The following is a 21,557-nucleotide window of genomic DNA, read 5'->3' on the forward strand; positions in this document are numbered from 1 at the left end:
GTGAGAAACCAATTGGAAGGAAATGACACCAATGGCTTGCTTGCCGATGAGGCCAGGTTGCCCTTTTATGGCATAATCCAGCTCTCTGTAAAACTCCTTGAAATAAAGAACGAAGAGGTTTTTATAGTCAGCCAGATCAACGAGGACACTAGTCTGGGCCTGCCCTACTTAACAGCACGCTAATGCTCGATAGAGTTCAAACAACCCCAACGGTAAAGGTAGATGGGAAGCCGTTGGCTTGTACCGACCAAACAGGAAAGCTTTTCCAGAATGAAGTTCAGGTGATTAGAGATCTGGTGGTACCAGCTAGGACAGAAGTCGCGATTCAGTGTAGATTAGCTACACGAAATTTATGTTAACTAAGGATTATAGAAAGGCAGCCCAAAGGCCCGCTTTTAACCACAAGCGTAAATGAGCCTGGAGCAGGCAGAAAGGTGTTGGTTAGGCGCCTCAACCCAACCCCCAGCCTCTTGCTCTCTGTTTTGGAACCGCCGTGGGCACATACACCAGCGTGGAAGTACCTCCCATCGCCGGCCACCTTCCTTTCAAAGAAGGCCGAGCCGTGGCAATCACCTAAATACGGGCTGAGCCACAGATCCTTCAGCATCTCCAAGAGCTGTATAATGCTGCAAGACCCTCGTGCCAGTACACAGAACAAGCCAGAGAACTGGCTACCCTGTTGACTAAGCACGGGTCGGTATTTAGCACTGGAGATGGCGATATGGGTAGAACTTCACTCATGGAACACTCTATAGCCAAGAAAAATGGAACCTGACCTATCCGTCAGCCCTCTCACCACCTGGGACCTGAGAAGGAGGCAAAGGCCAAAAGACAAGTGCAGGACTTGCTGGCTAAAGGGTTGATTGAGCCAGACGGAGGAGTGTGGAGCACAAATATTGAATAGAACAAAACTCCCACCCTCTTCCCAGAATAAACGGGAGCCAAGACACACTAGCCGGAAGCCGATGTTTTAGCACCCTTGATCTTGTCAACGTATACTGGCAGGTTCCGCTGGATGAAGATGCCAGAGAAAAATCGGCAACCATCACTCGCTCAGGATTGTGGAAGTGGAGAGTCCTTCCCTTTAGACTGATATCTGCTCCAGCAAAATTTCAGCGACTGGTGGACATAGTGTTACATGGGCTCCATTGGTAGATGTTGCTATTGTATTAAGCCGACCAAATTGTCATCGTATCTGACTTTGAGACTCACCTTCGGCAGCTGAAGGAAGTGTTTCAACAGCTACAGCAAGCCGGACTCCAACTCAAGCCAACAAAGTGTAAACTGCTTCAGTCGTGTGAGAAGTACCTGAGCCACATAGTGAGTAGCGAAAATGTCGCCCTCAGACCGAGTCAAAGTGGAGGTGGTTGAGTGGTGGCCCAACCCACGTGAAGTCCAGGAACTGCAAAGGTTCCTAAGAACCTAAAAATCTTCTGTTCGACTTCGAATGGATTTTCGTTCATACTTGGATGAACAGGAGTTCCGGCTTCGCACAGACCATGTCTCTCTGCAATGGCTCTGCCGCACGAAGGAGCCCTCTCACCAGGCGCGTTGGCCAGAGGTATTAGCCGAGTTCAAATATGTGTTGAAGCTGGGCTGAAGCAAGGCAATGCAGATGGTTCAAGCCGACAGGCCTATGAGGACTGTTGGCAGTGTGCTCAAATAGAGCACTACGATAGTGGGCCTACTCGGTGTGAGTTGAACTAAGAGGAGACTAGAGCGATAGGGGGAAGTCATGCTCTGTCGATGATTGCCAGGCCTGCACACAAGGAGGCCATTCAATGGGTGCAACCCCCTGTTTCAATTGTGACAGCTAAGGTCAACCCGAAACTGATCGAGGCCATCCTGGTATCCCCTGAATCGAGCGGATGATGACCCGAGGCACTACAAATCACCACCAAGAACCACATAAGAACTGGGCTGAGGTCACCAGGATCGCGCACGAGGCAACTGACCAGATGGGCCAGCACCCTGCCTCTATGAGGGCATGGGCTGGCCTAAGGTCGATTGAGGCCATCTTGGAACTTGAGGCATTGGCCCAGCTAACAAACCAGTTATCTCAGCTACAGAGCATGGGCAAGAGCGCTGTGGCAATAATGTATCAAGTAATTCGGAGCCACACTAAAGTGCCTTCGAAGCAATTGGAGTTGGAAGACAGGAGCTCAGGATTCTGCATAGCAAAAGGAAATCCCTGAGAATCATGCATGATGGCTTGATGGAAGTGATGGCCACTCTGCCGGATCATTTGGAATGCTGGCCTTCCCTATGGAAATGCAACCCACCAGCGAGTATGTGCTGCAGAAACAGCAGAGGCTGAAAAAACTGTATTACAATTATTTATGTAATACACTTTTTTTTTAAGTTATACTACTCTTAGACCTTTTGATTTTTATATCATTTCATAAGGCTTTTTTTGTAGTAAGCACTATGGTAATCTGCGAGTTTCTCCTCATTACTGCAGAATGTTTACAAATCTTTAAAGTAGTTTGGCACTTGTAATTGCTACTCAACTTCTTCACTCTTTGAATATGTGAAGTATCTGCAGTTTACTTGCTACCTTACCAACGATTCTGTTTTCTGGTTGGTGTGTTAATTGGTTCTGTTACTTGGCAGTGTACCAATGAATTGCATAAAGTAGGTACGATGCAGTAACTTTAGTGTTTTAACGATACATGCAACTATCAAATAGTTTAAAAACACAATGCAAGACCAACTCTGCCACTAAAACAGTAAACAAATAGAAAGAATACAGCCTCAACTAAATATGAGTCTTTCAAAACCTGGATCCTTAGTTATAGAACAATGTAAAGCTTCCGCCATAGGTTGGCAGATCAATATAAATAAAAGATAAAATTTAAACAGATTGACTAATACATCAGTCATATCAAGCGAGTGACCTATTAGATATCAGACAGCCTTACGAATACCAAAACCCTCTTGAACCTGCTCTATACTTCAAATAAGAGATATAAATAATGTAATGTAATGACTTGTATTGCTACTAGCAAAATATTCACTGGTTGAAAATTTTGTTGATAGAGTTAGTGTAGCAATGGGACTAAAGTGATTTTTTGCATTGCACAAACCAATTGGTTACAGTCAACCATCATGAGTTCTTAGTTGGAGTCTTTACTCGCAACCCACAACATAACTAAGCTTATTGCCAGTTAGTGAAGATACAGTAGTCAAAAGCTAGAGAGCAGAGCAACTGCGCTTTTGCAATCATTTACATTTATCATCAAAAATTCTGTTAGACAACACCAATAAAGAGGTTTGTTACTCTTGCAGTGTGCAGGCTGTAACTGCTGCATTAACTTGAAAAACACAAAGTACAATAGACAGCTAACCAAAGAAGCAGACTTCTGCAGATGCCTTAATTATACGCAGAAACTGTGGTTAACTTTAAAACAGTGCTAATCAAGAAGTCATGGTGCGTTGTTGCAACAATGCATTAAAAACCTTTCGATTTGCAAGAATTAGTTGGAAAGAATATTAGATTAAAAGGTGTTTTCCTCAAAGAACCACATGCTGTCAACAACATCCACAGTGAAAATTATGTGCTCACAAATTTGGGTGCTTTCCTGCACAATCTATTATGTAATTTAAAATTACTGCAGTTCAACAAACACCTGTACAAATTGAAAATAACTTTTGGTTTTTCACAAGCTGGGTACATTCGGTTAAAATTACTTGTGAGCTTTAAAAATCAGTTGAAGTATTGTGGAAGTCGCATAGCTTTCAATATTATTTTTAAACAAAATGCTAGCCTTGTCTTTTTAAGTAGACATAACAATTTAGTAGTCTCTATTGCTAACAACCTCCTTATGCAGTCAATCATTAGCGTTTCGTCTGCAAAAGGTTGTATTTCCTAAAAAAAAGTTTTCTCACTTCATATGGTGCACCTTCAGAGCGGTCAGAATTTAAAAGTTCAATATGCTGAATAGACCAGAATGTTTCTACAAAGGTTACATAGATGTACTGATTCCGATACAACTCCTGGTAGAATCAGCGCAAATTAAGAAATCTTGCCACGCCCACAAATGAATACTCAAGATCTGCACAAACCACAATGACGCGGAATCGTTGGCATGCCGGAAACTAATATTTGATTTTAAATGTCAACCAAAGGAGTCGTTGAATATTTATTTATAGCTCGAAGACCTAAACGTAGGTAGTTTACGGTAACTATACTGTAAGGGCCACTTTACCGAATTATGTCTATTGCGGATCCATGTGGCAACGCGGCTAGACTTGTTTTTACTCCCGAGTTACAACAACGGACTATTATTACGGTTTTTTGTTTTGTAGTGTCGTTTTTAGATATGTAAACGTTTATAAGTGCTTACACGTTTAATCTTAGCTAATAGTATTATTTTATAAGTGGGATGAAGTTACGTGGTCAGACTATGCATTAGCGAATCTTTAATATAAGACTGTTTGTCTTTAATATAACACTGCTTTTCAAACGCATTTCTTATTTTCTTTGCCTTTCCTGAGAGCTAGCCTCTATAGAATATTGCAAAGCTATTGATAGATTGTGTTTTGCAGTTGTTTGTCAACTGTCAACAATGAAGTTACCATTATTTTCTATGAATGCCACCTTATAAAAGGCCATTGTTAGGGTAACTAGAAAATTGCTTGCTTTTCTTTTTTAGAAAAAGCCGAGACGTTAAAGGAGAGAAAATCTTTCGGTACAAGTCTTTTCTTTTGGTTGATATACACGACAGGCTGTAGCAGCTAATTTGCTCACTTTTGATATTGATATTTGCGTGTTTCTGGATCTGGATCTGGATGATGTTTAGTCCCTAGAGCCTCATGAGAAGCAAGAGAGGGACCCTCCGATCACTAGGTCTTTTTTTTTTTTTTTTGTTAGTCCGCTACAATCTCCCCAGTGCGGATCTCCCGAGATGTCCTGAGGATGAATCCCTGCAAAAACTGACCAGAGTCACAGGAAAGGGCGTTCAGATTGTTAGAACGTGTGGTCATGTAGTGAGTAGATGCGTTCATTTCGGTCAGTGTGTCATGGATGGATGGAAACGTATCTTTGTTTGATACGATATTAATGTACAAAGACAATCTCTGTTGCTGTCTTCTGTGTTTTAAAGACTTTAAGCCACACATGAATTTTTCTTCTGAGACGGACACATCTCTGCCTTTAATATTTTTAATGAACCTCACAGCTTTATTTTGTATGCGTTCCAAAACTTACGTGTTTGACTACGTAAGTTTATCTTTTCTTATTGGTGGCAAGTATTAATTTGTTAGAGAGTAGTTGTTGTATTGGTCTGCACACCGTCTTTTATTTGGGTGCAGCTTGTTCTGTTAGCTACTGCTGGGGGTCTACAAAATTTTCCAAGTAATGGTAGTTTGAAAGTAGGTTGTCCTTGGCAAAAGGTAGCTTTAACCTGGCTGGTCTATTACCAATAACCGCTTGAGGCAATAAGTGGATCTTAGTATTATTTGATCACTTCTTGCGCTGGCAAGGTGCTCTACCATTACCAGATTCCACCACCCCAATAGTCAATGAGACTTTGAATAGTCGGGTATTTTGTTACTTTGGCTTACCGGAAGAAATACACAGTGACAGAGGCGTGGAGTTTGAGGGTAACTTGATGAGTGAGTTGTGCAGATTGTGGCGAGTTATTAAAACACTCACAAGTCCATATAATTTTCAATCAAATGGAATTGCTGGAAAAGGTAATAGAACTCTTGATGATGCTTTTCGTTGTATGCTGTTTAAATATGGGGAAGAACAAAAGAATTGGGACACCATGTTACCACAGATTTTTAGAGCTACTCTACATGCTTCTACTGATGGAAAAATTTGAACTACTTTATGCTGGGCGGTGAGTGTAGGCTCTCAGATCAATTTCTGGAAGGGACTCATTCTGTGCCAACTTGGACACAAGTAGACCATGTCAAGGAGTTACAGAATCGACTTTTTATTGCCCATTACCTACTACGGTCACAACAAATATTACCCAGTAGGTCAGAAAATAAGGAAAAGTCCTTAATCAAATTCGGGAGATTCGGTTCTGGTTGAAAACAAAAGGTGTTCATCCTAAATTACAACCTAAGTTCTCCAGTCCCCTCATGGTAAAAAAGGTGTTCAACAATGGCACTTACAAGATCACTACCAAAGGTACCATTAACCAGTGTAGGCTGAAGCTGTTCACTTCGTGTACCGATGCAGCTGGTCAGCGAGTTGAGTTGAAAACAGAAGATGAGATGAGAGCCGAGCTTTGACTACCGGATGAACCTGATGGATGGGCAACAACTTCAGAAGTTGACCCAGAAGAGTCACCGGTACAACTCGATGTCGAGAACTCACCATCAAGATCTTCTAGTTATTCGGAAAGTCATAAGTTGTGTCAACCTTCACAGAGAGATAGAAGAATCAGGCAGCTGCCGAGGCATCTGACTAGAGATTGCATGGTGTACTAAGTTTGCAAATATTGCTCTGAACAATGCATGAAATTAGCACTATGTGAGTATTCTCCCTTGTATGTGCGTGATTGGCTGAAGTAACCTCTGTACTAATAGTTAGTATCGAGCTCTTACGGTTTTGTCCATCAGGTCTCATACCTATACACACTCTGCAAATACCTTGCTTGGTGTACCCTTGTTCTAACTTTCTCTATATCTCCTTACTTAACCATGGGTCAAAAGGTGATATTACTATGCTGTATGTACAGATGGCTTCGAACGCTGTGATGAAAACTTAAGTGTCAGAAACTGGCTGTACTTACCAAAGTGTTAATAAAGAGTTTCTGTCGGTCTGTGAAGAGATGACACCATTGACTACAGAGTTAGCATCAGCCTCCAGTATTACCTCAGTGATTCAACCTGAGGCCATGATGCATGGTGCAGAGAGAGGGGGAACAACTTGGAAGGAGATGCAAAAATCAAAACTCCACGCTTGAAGATTAAAAGATTATATAACAAGAAGGTAGACTTTCTTATTCAATGAGCTAAAGAGTTTAAAGAATATGATCTGCGCTCCTTTGTAGAAGATGTCAGGCAGGTGGCAGTACATGGTTGGCAACACTACACCAGATTCTTCTGTTTCTGACTTTTCTGCTTTGACCAAGAATGCTATATTTGGGCATGTACTCAAACTAATGAAAGCTCATAATCCTCTCCTTAAGAATATGCTGACATGTCATGAGTCCAACAAATGCAACTTTGCAAAATTCCTAAAAGAACATAACTTGCCAGCAGACACTCCTTATGGAGACCTCAAGGATTGCCACGGAAATACTAAAGCTCTCCTTCCGGCTCCAACTTCTATTCCGGCTACTGCTACATCTACTTCTGCTTTTCCTGCTTCTACTTTATGTCAAAGTCGAAACATTAGGATCAAGGAGACGCCAGGCAAGATTGCCGAGGATGTCAAAAAGATTAGACAACATAGAGCACAACAGAGTAAACACAGGCCTAAAGCTGATTTAAGAATCTTTCTTAACAAGCAGAAAGCTCCAAGATGAGAGAGTGCAAAAAAGGGAATATTATCCTTATCTTGGAGGAAAGCTCCCGAAGATAGAGCACCTTCCGAATCATTCCCTCCACTCACAGTCTTTGATCTTCGAAGGCAACTCTAGCAAGTACATAAGAGAAAGATGAAATTACCAAGAAATATGAACTGCTGAACCTTAAGTATGGAGAGACCCAGAGAACCCTGCTAAAAATCAATCAGCATATAGATCAAGCTGTGGACAACAACAAGCAGCTGTTGATTATTCAAGCTGCACTTGACTGCAGTCTAGGTTAGTAAAGAAACTTGACCTGTTGAATTTTCTTCGTAGCAATAGGGTTAAGTCAGATTAACAGTAATAGTTCTCACAGCCTATATTCTATCTCACCATGAAATTTACTCTATCGATGTAGCATTTTGATATTTTTCATATCTGAGCTACATTTAGGGGTAGAGAATGTGGTAAAATTACGTAGTCAGGCTATGCGTTAGCAAGTCTTTAATATAACACTGTTTGTCAAATGCCTTTCCTGAGAGTTAGCCTCTGGAATCTAGCAAAGCTATTGATAGATTGTGTTTCGCACTTGTTTGTCAACTGTCAACAATGAAGTTACCATTATTTTCTATGGTAACTTCTCGCTCGGCTCTCATCTCATCTTCTGTTTTCAACTCAACCCGCTGACCAGCTGCATCGGTACACGAAGTGAACAGCTTCAGCCTACACTGGTTAATAGTACCTTTGGTAGTGATCTTGTAAGTGCCATTGTTGAACCTTTTTTACCATGAAGGGACTGGAAAACTTAGGTTGTAATTTAGGATGAACACCTTTTGTTTTCAACCAGAACCGAATCTCCCGAATTTGATTAAGGACTCTTCCTTATTTTCTGACCTACTGGGTAATATTTGCTGTGACCGTAGTAGGTAATGGGCAATAAAAAGTCGATTCTGTAACTCCTTGACATGGTCTACTTGTTTCCAAGTTGGCACAGAATGAGTCCCTTCCAGAAATTGATCTGGGAGCCTACACTCACCGCCCAGCATGAGGTAGTTCAAATTTTTCCATCAGTAGAAGCATGTGGAGTAGCTCTAAAAATCTGTGGTAACATGGTGTCCCAATTCTTTTGTTCTTCCCCATATTTAAACAGCATACAACGAAGAGCATCATCAAGAGTTCTATTACCTTTTCCAGCAATTCCATTTGATTGAAAATTATATGGACTTGTGAGTGTTTTAATAACTCGCCACAATCTGCACAACTCACTCATCAAGTTACCCTCAAACTCCACGCCTCTGTCACTGTGTATTTCTTCCGGTAAGCCAAAGTAACAAAATACCCAACTATTCAAAGTCTCATGGATTATTGGGGTGGTGGAATCTGGTAATGGTAGAGCACCTTGCCAGCGCAAGAAGTGATCAATTAATACTAAAATCCGCTTATTGCCTCAAGCGGTTATTGGTAATAGACCAACCAGGTCTAAAGCTACCTTTTGCCAAGGACAACCTACTTTCAAACTACCATTACTTGGAAAATTTTGTAGACCCCCAGCAGTAGCTAACAGAACAAGCTGCACACAAATAAAAAACGGTGTGCAGACCAAGTACCTCTCAGGTATTTGCCTTTCCTGAGAGTTAGCTTCTCATGGAATCTTGCAAAGCTACTGATAGCCCGTGTTTCGCTCTTGTTTGTCAACTGTAAGCAATGAAATTACCATTATTCTCTATGAATACCGGCTTATATAAAGTTATGATTAAAGTAGCTAGAAAACTGCTTGCTTTTCTTCTTCTTTAGGAAAAGCCGAGACGTTAACGGAGAGAAAAAGCTTTCGGGACAAGTCTCGCCTTTTCGATTGATATACACGACAGGCTGTAGCAGCTAGTTTGCTCATTTTCTTAATATTGATATGCGTGTGTTTGACCAAGTGAGTATATCTTTTTTATTGGTGACAAGTATTAATTTGTTGAAGAATATATTGTTGTATTGGTCTGCACACGGTCTTTTATTTGTGCACAGCTTGTTCTTCTCAAAACTAAACAAAGGTGTTATTGAGTCATTGACCAAAACACTTAGTACACGAATACAGCTATATTTATATAATCAAACTTGGTAAGACCAGCCAACTTGTAATAGATCCCACACAGTAGTTTTTGCAAGAGCCGTAAGTCGCTGTACTAGCGAGAGGCAGACGCAAAGGTCACTACATGAGTTTAATAGAAATTACCTCTTTTATTATATTTTGTAAGTAGTTTATTAGATAAAGTTTGTGTACTCATCGTGACTTGTTATTGTAGTAGCTGTTCATTGGTCAACTATTTGAGGAAGTGTATTTATACTTATATTTAGACCGTAGTGTTTTTGCATTTGTCTGGCTCCGTTGATATGATCACTCCTAGATAAGATTATCTGATTGCTAGTCAATTCAAAAATGCTTGCGCATAAGCAAGCAGTTGGTTTGATAAAATCTGAAAGCTAGTTTGTAAAACTCTAGAGCAACTAGTATCATATGGTCTATGGTTTAGTAAAAGTTATTTTTGGAGTGAGCAGATGTGGAAAATGTATAGTTTGGTGTTTGCAATATCTTTCTCTGAGTAAGCATTGTATTTGTAAAAGATGCGCTATGATTTTGTAAGGAAAAGTATAATACATGCATTGTAGTGAGAAAGAGTTTGGATCTCTTATCACATTTCTTAACTGACTTATGGGGTTCAAATAATTTACTTGGCTGTCAAACAGAACTTACAAAAGCTATATGCTTCTCCAAACTCTGCATCAGTTAGTATTGAGATTTGTTTTTATCAATTCTCTCTAGCCTAAATTTACAGTAAACTGATTATTGAAAGACTAAAAATAATTATTTAATTTACAAGTAGGTTTGCACTTTTAGTGGGTTGTTGCCGTCAAAAATTTTACTAATAGAAAGACAAAAATATTGAGGAGATTTTCACTGTAATATTTCAAAAGTGAAAAACTGCAATGGTACCATCTGCTGTGTCTAACGAGCACATGGCGGGCATCATCTTAAAATGCATGTCACTCTATCATCTGTAGTAAGATGCAGGATGAACAGTGATATGTAATTGAAAGTTGTTATTAAGATTGTAAGCAACACTTAACATGTCATTAGTGTTATCTGAATTTAGTAGAATTGAAAAGGGTATTATGCTATTTCTGACTGGTGAATTTTATACCCTGTTGATTGCTTGTTTGATCCAAGAAGTGTAACTTTAGATGCTACTGAAATACAACCAGCAATTCTGTTACTTTACAAGACTACTCTTGTTTCATGCTCTTCTAAAGCTACAAATGCTGGATCTTATTCGGTCAACTAAAATAAATCCAAAGGATTAAGAAGAAAACAACTGATTATATTTGTTATAGATGAAGACACCTTTTTACCCTACCATTCTCCAATTAAACATTTGACGCAAATTGCTACATCACACCAAAATGCGCTTTCTTTTAATGGTCAAACTAATTCACAATCCAAGATTATCAGAGGAAAAGTTGTTGATATAGTTAGGTGGAGAAATATTAGACAGTGTTATTCTTTTTCCTATAACCTAGGAACAGTATTGTCTAAAATGGTGTTTATTGGTTCTCGGTATACAAAACTGAATATTTTTATGCGTTAAAGATTGTAGGTTTTTTGCATGACTTGAAAAGAACTCGTTCATATGCCTTTAGTTGTTCACAATCAACTCTAGACTTTATGTAACAGCAAACAAGAATATCATGTGGTTTATATTCTATTGCAGTACAAGAGCGGTAACAATGAATGCCTTAGGGTATAAATCGGCCACAAATGGCATTATTTATTCATTGCTCTTTTGTAATGTTAATAAAAGCATATGCTGACAACTTCAGGTCAGTCCGATAATATTCGTCATCAGAACCAAAAGCTCTGTTAACATCAGTCATGGCGACCATGAGAGACATTACTGCTTATGACTTCAAGACTGACGTAGCGTTTCCTCCTGGAAACTTTCAGATATGGCCCGCTACGAGGGTAGGAGCCTTGACTATAGACATTCTTCTGCTCATCACATTTCTTCTGCTCTGGTTTATCCCACGCAAGGTTTACAATACTGATGGTTTGGTTCTCAATGATGAGGATGACACACCTAATGTAAGCATCAAATTGTACTCGACTGTAAATATTTCTTTAATATTTCAGCCTTGTTTTGTATCCGAGTTTGAGCAAATCAGGTTGTTTATTGAGTAGCTTCTATCTGGATAATTCTCACTTTCACTTTAATTGTAGTTGATGTGATCTATTGGAGAGATCTAAACATCAGGTATTTAGTGAGAGACATGACTTTCTAACCACATATTTAACCATGTTTTAACCATGAACTTTTAACCATATGGTACTAGCATTTTTAACCATATGGTACTAGCACTTTTAACCATATGGTACTAGCATTTTTAACCATATGGTACTAGCACTTTTAACCATATGGCACTAGCACTTATAACCATATGGTACTAGCACTTTTAACCATGTGGTACTAGCACTTTTAACCATATGGTACTAGCATTTTTAATCATATGTTACTAGCACCTTTAACCATATGGTACTAGCATTTTTAACCATATGGTACTAGCACTTTTAACCATATGGCACTTGCACTTATAACCATATGGTACTAGCACTTATAACCATATGGTACTAGCACTTTTAATCATATGGTACTGGTACTTTTAACCATATGGTACTAGCACTTTTAACCATATGGTACTAGTACTTTTAACCATATGGTACTAGCACTTTTAATCATATGGTACTAGCATTTTTAACCATATGGTACTAGCACTTATAACCATATGGTACTAGCACTTTTAACCATATGGTACTAGCACTTATAACCATATGGTACTAGCACTTATAACCATATGGTACTAGCACTTATAACCATATGGTACTAGCACTTTTAACCATATGTTACTAGCATTTTTAACCATATGGTACTAGCACTTTTAACCATATGGTACTAGCACTTTTAACCATATGGTACTAGCACTTTTAACCATATGTTACTAGCATTTTTAACCATATGGTACTAGCACTTTTAACCATATGGTACTAGCACTTTTAACCATATGGTACTAGCACTTATAACCATATGGTACTAGCACTTTTAACCATATGGTACTAGCACTTATAACCATATGGTACTAGCACTTATAACCATATGGTACTAGCACTTATAACCATATGGTACTAGCACTTTTAACCATATGTTACTAGCATTTTTAACCATATGGTACTAGCACTTTTAACCATATGGTACTAGCACTTTTAACCATATGTTACTAGCACTTATAACCATATGGTACTAGCACTTTTAACCATATGGTACTAGCACTTATAACCATATGGTACTAGCACTTATAACCATATGGTACTAGCACTTATAACCATATGGTACTAGCACTTTTAACCATATGTTACTAGCACTTTTAATCATATGGTACTAGTACTTTTAACCATATGGTACTAGCACTTGTAACCATATGGTACTAGCACTTTTAACCATATGATACTAGCACTTTTAATCATGCGGTACTAGTACTTTTAACCATATGGTACTAGCACTTTTAACCATATGGTACTAGCACTTTTAACCATATGGTACTAGCACTTTTAACCATATGGTACTAGCACTTTTAACCATATGGTACTAGCACTTATAACCATATGGTACTAGCACTTATAACCATATGGTACTAGCACTTATAACCATATGGTACTAGCACTTTTAACCATATGTTACTAGCATTTTTAACCATATGGTACTAGCACTTTTAACCATATGGTACTAGCACTTTTAACCATATGTTACTAGCACTTATAACCATATGGTACTAGCACTTTTAACCATATGGTACTAGCACTTATAACCATATGGTACTAGCACTTATAACCATATGGTACTAGCACTTATAACCATATGGTACTAGCACTTTTAACCATATGTTACTAGCATTTTTAACCATATGGTACTAGCACTTTTAACCATATGGTACTAGCACTTTTAACCATATGTTACTAGCACTTATAACCATATGGTACTAGCACTTTTAACCATATGGTACTAGCACTTATAACCATATGGTACTAGCACTTATAACCATATGGTACTAGCACTTATAACCATATGGTACTAGCACTTTTAACCATATGTTACTAGCACTTTTAATCATATGGTACTAGTACTTTTAACCATATGGTACTAGCACTTGTAACCATATGGTACTAGCACTTTTAACCATATGGTACTAGCACTTATAACCATATGGTACTAGCACTTATAACCATATGGTACTAGCACTTATAACCATATGGTACTAGCACTTTTAACCATATGTTACTAGCACTTTTAATCATATGGTACTAGTACTTTTAACCATATGGTACTAGCACTTATAACCATATGGTACTAGCACTTATAACCATATGGTACTAGCACTTATAACCATATGGTACTAGCACTTTTAACCATATGGTACTAGCACTTATAACCATATGGTACTAGCACTTATAACCATATGGTACTAGCACTTATAACCATATGGTACTAGCACTTTTAACCATATGTTACTAGCACTTTTAATCATATGGTACTAGTACTTTTAACCATATGGTACTAGCACTTATAACCATATGGTACTAGCACTTATAACCATATGGTACTAGCACTTATAACCATATGGTACTAGCACTTTTAACCATATGTTACTAGCATTTTTAACCATATGGTACTAGCACTTTTAACCATATGGTACTAGCACTTTTAACCATATGTTACTAGCACTTATAACCATATGGTACTAGCACTTTTAACCATATGGTACTAGCACTTATAACCATATGGTACTAGCACTTATAACCATATGGTACTAGCACTTATAACCATATGGTACTAGCACTTTTAACCATATGTTACTAGCACTTTTAATCATATGGTACTAGTACTTTTAACCATATGGTACTAGCACTTGTAACCATATGGTACTAGCACTTTTAACCATATGATACTAGCACTTTTAATCATGCGGTACTAGTACTTTTAACCATATGGTACTAGCACTTTTAACCATATGGTACTAGCACTTTTAACCATATGTTACTAGCATTTTTAACCATATGGTACTAGCACTTTTAACCATATGGTACTAGCACTTTTAACCATATGGTACTAGCACTTATAACCATATGGTACTAGCACTTATAACCATATGGTACTAGCACTTTTAACCATATGTTACTAGCATTTTTAACCATATGGTACTAGCACTTTTAACCATATGGTACTAGCACTTTTAACCATATGTTACTAGCACTTATAACCATATGGTACTAGCACTTTTAACCATATGGTACTAGCACTTATAACCATATGGTACTAGCACTTATAACCATATGGTACTAGCACTTATAACCATATGGTACTAGCACTTTTAACCATATGTTACTAGCACTTTTAATCATATGGTACTAGTACTTTTAACCATATGGTACTAGCACTTGTAACCATATGGTACTAGCACTTTTAACCATATGATACTAGCACTTTTAATCATGCGGTACTAGTACTTTTAACCATATGGTACTAGCACTTTTAACCATATGGTACTAGCACTTATAACCATATGGTACTAGCACTTTTAACCATATGGTACTAGCACTTTTAACCATATGGTACTAGCACTTATAACCATATGGTACTAGCACTTATAACCATATGGTACTAGCACTTTTAACCATATGTTACTAGCACTTTTAATCATATGGTACTAGTACTTTTAACCATATGGTACTAGCACTTGTAACCATATGGTACTAGCACTTTTAACCATATGATACTAGCACTTTTAATCATGCGGTACTAGTACTTTTAACCATATGGTACTAGCACTTTTAACCATATGGTACTAGCACTTTTAACCATATGGTACTAGCACTTTTAACCATATGGTACTAGCACTTTTAACCATGTGGTACTAGCACTTTTAACCATATAAGCTAAGAGGTAGTATTTAAACATACACTTAGCAACTACTTCCTATTTGTGAACATCACTCTGGATCAATATGATCAATGTAAGGTGCCTGTATGTATAATTCTTTCTTGGCATTAACCATAAGCAAAACAACGTTTTTCATTACTTGCCAAAACAAAAATGAGAAGACAGAAATCGGAATTTTTAAGTGAGTTAAACAAAAGTTGGTAAGCTAATAATATTGCAGAGGAGTCGGAATAGTGAATTGAAAGTTGTAGTAACAGAAAGTTCATAAACTGAAAGATATGATGGTGGATGTAGTATGTTGATGCCGTGTAATAGACAATAGTGTTTGTCATGTGTGGAAATTATAAATAAAGATAATTATAAATATGTGAAGAATAATTATAAATATGCAAGGCATAGTTTACACAGGATTTTGAAACCTGTAACACAAATGCAGATAGGAGTAAGTTTGGGATAAGGTAACGTGTTGAAAGATCTTGTGATGTGATTGACAGATATGTACAGAGCTGGAGTATGTGCCCAATAGTACACAGGTCTTAGTATAGATTTTGTAACATGAATAATTTTTTGCTGTTGATATGGTGAGACAGAAATGTATATCAATGAGGTTGATCGGATGACATAATGCAATGTATAAATTGAAATTAAAACAATTTATGCATTACATAAATACATACATACACGTAGTTTGCATTTGTCATTGCTTGGCTTTGTGGCAACTCAATCCTTAATCCTTAACAATAACTGGTTGGCTGCTACTGGCTTATCTCTGCATCAGCATCACCTGTTGACCATCCGCTATACTAATGTTAGAGGTGTAGCACTACTTGATAATCTGTCAGCGTTTAGATGAAATGACAGATTACTGGAGGCAAACGCACATTCACATACAGTTGACCATCGTACAATATTTATGATAGCTATTTATGCAATGTTGCCAGGCGTCATTTTGTCGATGAGACAATATTTTGATCGAAACAAATAAGTTTGTAATCCAGTTTATAAATATTGATGAAGGTAGAACATATGGTGATGAGGTGTACAGTATCATTCTGCACCTAGCTGCTTACAGTCAGTAACCAGTAGTAGTAGTAGGCCTACTTTATAATATCTTACTTTCTCAATTTCAGGGAATTGTCAATCAATTCAAGATGTGGGGATTCTGGGTTAGTGGATTTGATGCAGTTTATGTTAAGGAGGGACAGGTGACGGTGGTAAAAAGACGTGGGATGGGATGCTGCTCTGAGAAAGGTATTGCTACTACACTGCATACAATACACAGTATTGCTACTATATATGGTATTGCTAGGTGCAATGTTGCTATGTGCAGTGTTGCTATGCGCGGTGTTGGTATGTGCAGCATTTTTATATACATTGTTGCTATGCACAGTTTTTTTTGACGCAAAGTCATACCATACCCAGTAAAACTATGAAGTCTTGTTCATCATTATTATCTTACTAGATAAATGCCCAGCGTTGCCCGGGTAATAAAAAGGTTTTTGCATAGAAAATTTATTTTTAATCAGCATATACAACATTTGCCACTCTAACTTTTACATGGAGGTATTTATTTATTTCTGTGTGCATCCGGCCAATGCATAATTCAAATACTCAAAAGCTCGAGGCAGAGCTGAAATAGATTGTTGAAAAAAATTTCTTACTTCTTACACGACACATTCACTCAAAATTTTAGACAGTTTATAAACAGTGGCAGGTAATATAGTTGCCATTGGCTAAGTTTCTTTACCCAATGAATTTGAGTAACTTTACTATAATAAGCGCCGCGTCTGTCCAAAGCCAGCTAAGAGCATTAAGAAAAATGATTGTACCACACAGGAGTCGAACCCACACATTTAAATGTACAGATGTTAAGGCAGGCGCACTACCACTAAATCATGCAGCCACCTTACCACACAGAATAATTGTGGTTATAATCGTTACACATCATGATCTCTCATGGCGTACTGAACTGCAAGCATGCGTATTTTAACCATTCGCTATTAACTGGACATACAAATGACGACAGACAGACAAACACCTGATTTTATATACCGTATATAGGCTACACTTGGCCTTTCTATACATAATAAATTGGTTGTTACACTTAGTGTTGAGGTACTCACTGCAATTTTGTATACTTGACATAAGTTCAGTAATGTATTGACTATTCACTATATAGTATGTAGACCGACAGTTGTTATGAGTTGAGTTTGTGCTCGGTACAGTAAAATATCACAGTGAGCCTACAGTCTGATAGCCTGGTTTATCCACCCTCTTTCTCTCACAGTTGATCAGTTTCCAAAGGAGTCGGTTGTGACGTTAACCCTTAAGAAGAGAAAGTTCTTTTCCTTGGGCATCGTTTGGGCTTTCTTCATAAGCTGTCTGGGTGGCATATGGATCCACTTCATACCCTGCATCTGGTGGACTTGTGACTGGGGATACTTTGATGGTCAAGGTAAAATTATCCTTTAAAATTCGATCTTAGCTAGAGTAATGCTTTTCTTGGTTCAAGTGAGAAGTGCTGTATCTGAACAACAATACGGCAGCTTCAGACATTCAATGCATTTGTGTGGATGGAGTATATCTCTTTGCCAAGGCATGCAATCGCTATGCAAGCCAAGGTAAGTAATCGCTATGCAAGCTAAGGTATGTAATTGCTATGTAAGCCAAGGTGTGTAATCGCTATGTAAGCTAAGGTATGTAATTGCTATGTAAGCCAAGGTATGTAATCGCTATGCAAGCTAAGGTATGTAATTGCTATGTAAGCCAAGGTATGTAATCGCTATGCAAGCCAAGGTAAGTAATCGCTATGCAAGCCAAGGTATGTAATCGCTATGCAAGCCAAGGTATGTAATCGCTATGCAAGCCAAGGTATGGAATCGCTATGCAAGCCAAGGTATGTAATCGCTATGCAAGCCAAGGTAAGTAATCGCTATGCAAGCCAAGGTATGTAATCGCTATGTAAGCCAAGGTATGTAATCGCTATTCAAGCCAAGGTATGTAATCGCTATGTAAGCCAAGGTATGTTATCGCTATGCAAGCCAAGGTATGTAATCGCTATGCAAGCCAAGGTATGTAATTGCTATGCAAGCCAAGGTAAGTAATCGCTATGCAAGCCAAGGTAAGTAATCGCTATGCAAGCCAAGGTATGTAATCGCTATGCAAGCCAAGGTATATAATCGCTATGTAAGCCAAGGTATGTAATTGCTATGCAAGCCAAGGTAAGTAATCGCTATGCGAGTATTGAGAGAGGTGAGAGTATAGCATACCTCACAAAGTTTTCAATTCATTTCAGCACCTAACAAACAATGTTAAATACGTCAAGTAATTTACATAGAGCATCAACTCAAATACATTATATAAAACTGTAAAAATAATTATGAAAACCCAAATTATACAAAAAAATATTTTAATAAGGTAATAGTCACCAGAAATATATTTTTCTGGTCAGAATTACTTACAGATATTTTACTTTGTTGGTAGGTGGTAAAGGTGGTATCTGGTTTACAATCTGGGTAGATTGTAAACCAGATACCAAACCTAGCTTCTAAGTAGTTAGATTACAAGAGTGCACCACCACTCCCAGCTGGATATAGGTGGATATTTTATTTTGTTGGTAGGTGTTAGAGACGGTATCTGGTTTACTATCTGGGTAGATATTTTACTTTGTTGGTAGGTGTCAGAGGTAGTCTCTGGTTTATTACTTGGGTAGATATTTTACTTTGTTGGTTGGTGTCAGAGGTGGTATCTGGTTGAATACTTTTCCTTGTTGGTAAGTGTTAGAGGTGGTTTCTAGTTTACAACTTGATTGGATACTGTACTTTGTTGGTAGGTTTTTGAGGCGGTATCTGGTTTACAACTTGATTGGCTACTGTACTTTGTTGGTAGGTTTTAGAGGCGGTATCTGGTTTACAACTTGATTAAATACTGTACTTTGTTGGTAGGTTTTAGAGGTGGTCTCTAGTTTACAACTTGATTGGATACTGTACTTTGTTGGTAGGTTTTAGAGGCGGTATCTGGTTTACAACTTGATTGGCTACTGTACTTTGTTAGTAGGTTTTTGAGGCGGTATCTGGTTTACAACTTGATTGGATACTGTACTTTGTTGGTAGGTTTTTGAGGCGGTATCTGGTTTACAACTTGATTGGATACTGTACTTTGTTGGTAGGTTTTAGAAGTGGTATCTGGTTTACAACCTGATTGGATACTGTACTTTGTTGGTAGGTTTTAGAGGTGGTCTCTAGTTTACAATTTGATTGGCTACTGTACATTGTTGGTAGTTCTTCGAGGTGGTCTCTAGTTTACAACTTGATTGGATACTGTACTTTGTTGGTAGGCTTTAGAGGTGGTCTCTAGTTTACAACTTGATTGGATACTGTACTTTGTTGGTAGGTTTTAGAGGTGGTATCTGGTTTACAACTTGATTGGCTACTGTACTTTGTTGGTAGGTTTTAGAGGTGGTATCTGGTTTACAACCTGATTGGATACTGTACTTTGTTGGTAGGTTTTAGAGGCGGTCTCTGGTTTACAACTTGATTGGCTACTGTACTTTGTTGGTAGGTTTTAGAGGTGGTCTCTAGTTTACAACTTGATTGGATACTGTACTTTGTTGGTAGGTTTTAGAGGTGGTCTCTGGTTTACAACTTGATTGGATACTGTACTTTGTTGGTAGGTTTTAGAGGTGGTCTCTAGTTTACAACTTGATTGGCTACTGTACTTTGTTGGTAGGTTTTAGAGGTGGTCTCTAGTTTACAACTTGATTGGCTACTGTACTTTGTTGGTAGGTTTTAGAGGTGGTCTCTAGTTTACAACTTGATTGGATACTGTACTTTGTTGGTAGGTTTTAGAGGTGGTCTCTGGTTTACAACTTGATTGGATACTGTACTTTGTTGGTAGGTTTTAGAGGTGGTCTCTAGTTTACAACTTGATTGAATACTGTACTTTGTTGGTAGGTTTTAGAGGTGGTCTCTAGTTTACAACTTGATTGGATACTGTACTTTGTTGGTAGGTTTTAGAGGTGGTCTCTGGTTTACAACTTGATTGGATACTGTACTTTGTTGGTAGGTTTTAGAGGTGGTATCTGGTTTACAACCTGATTGGATACTGTACTTTGTTGGTAGGTTTTAGAGGTGGTCTCTAGTTTACAACTTGATTGAATACTGTATTTTGTTGGTAGGTTTTAGAGGTGGTCTCTGGTTTACAACTTGATTGGATACTGTACTTTGTTGGTAGGTTTTAGAGGTGGTTTCTGGTTTACAACTTGATTGGCTACTGTACTTTGTTGGTAGGTTTTAGAGGTGGTCTCTGGTTTACAACCTGGGGAATACTCTGCTTTGCTCTCATTCTCTTCTATCCTATCGTTGAGCTGGAACTGACTGTTAGACCGAATACAAATAGCCAAAAGACCAAAGTCTACACGCTCGCGGTGGCCGAGGGCAGTGCGAGGTCGATCGATGATGAAGTAGCCATCCACGATTTACAGACTCTGAGGGAATGTATGTATTCTAGGCCTAAGCCACCAGCCGTGCCAGCCAGCATTCCAAAATATGAAAATTCATCTTCTTTCTACCAATACATGTGAACTTTTAACCTATATCGCTTTTAATCTATCGCTTTGATTGTTTTTCCTTGTTGCATTTAGATTCACTCCACTTTCACTTCACCTTTTGCACCCTGTCACTAATGTTGTAGCTTTATCGCTTTCAGTGTTGGGAGTACAAACTGATCTTGAAGATGAAAACCCGGCATGACCGTATAAGATTTACTCCCTATGCTGTGGTCTACAAGACACGACGAATGCAATCTTTGTACTATTTAATCTTTTTACTTGAGATATTTTAAGCTCATATTTCTTCCATCTTGCTCAATTATATAATTCTGATTATATTATAAAACTTTTATGTTGTTTACTAAAATACATCAAGACTTGCTTGTCAAAAACTCATCCAAAACCAGGTTTTGTGATATGTACTTGTGCGCTTGGCTATAGTTGTGATACATTACTCATACCTTAGCCATCCCAAGTATTTGCTACATCTCGGGAGAATATTGCCAG

General features: G+C 38.2%; 1 protein-coding gene across 1 annotated transcript; it reads left to right on the top strand.

The window, feature by feature from the left end:
* Nucleotides 1-11,251: 11,251 nt before the first annotated feature.
* LOC137391530 (uncharacterized) lies at nt 11,252-21,440 on the top strand. Its single transcript, XM_068078033.1, has 5 exons — nt 11,252-11,598; nt 16,633-16,753; nt 17,790-17,957; nt 20,791-20,997; nt 21,209-21,440. The coding sequence occupies exons 1-5, from the start codon at nt 11,389-11,391 to the stop codon at nt 21,250-21,252; spliced, it is 750 nt and encodes a 249-aa protein (XP_067934134.1). The 5' UTR covers nt 11,252-11,388; the 3' UTR covers nt 21,253-21,440.
* Nucleotides 21,441-21,557: the final 117 nt, after the last annotated feature.

The sequence above is a fragment of the Watersipora subatra genome, chromosome 3 (assembly GCF_963576615.1).
Source record: "Watersipora subatra chromosome 3, tzWatSuba1.1, whole genome shotgun sequence".
NCBI lineage: Eukaryota > Metazoa > Bryozoa > Gymnolaemata > Cheilostomatida > Watersiporidae > Watersipora > Watersipora subatra.

What these genes read in the sequence shown, in the direction of transcription:
- LOC137391530 (XM_068078033.1), top strand. Translation starts at nt 11,389, where the DNA reads ATGGCGACCATGAGAGACATTACTGCTTATGACTTCAAGACTGACGTA. An exon ending in GGGATGCTGCTCTGAGAAAG is followed by an intron (nt 16,754 to 17,789) that starts GTATTGCTACTA and finishes TTTCTCTCACAG; the next exon opens with TTGATCAGTTTCCAAAGGAG. An exon ending in GGGATACTTTGATGGTCAAG is followed by an intron (nt 17,958 to 20,790) that starts GTAAAATTATCC and finishes CTTTGTTGGTAG; the next exon opens with GTTTTAGAGGTGGTCTCTGG.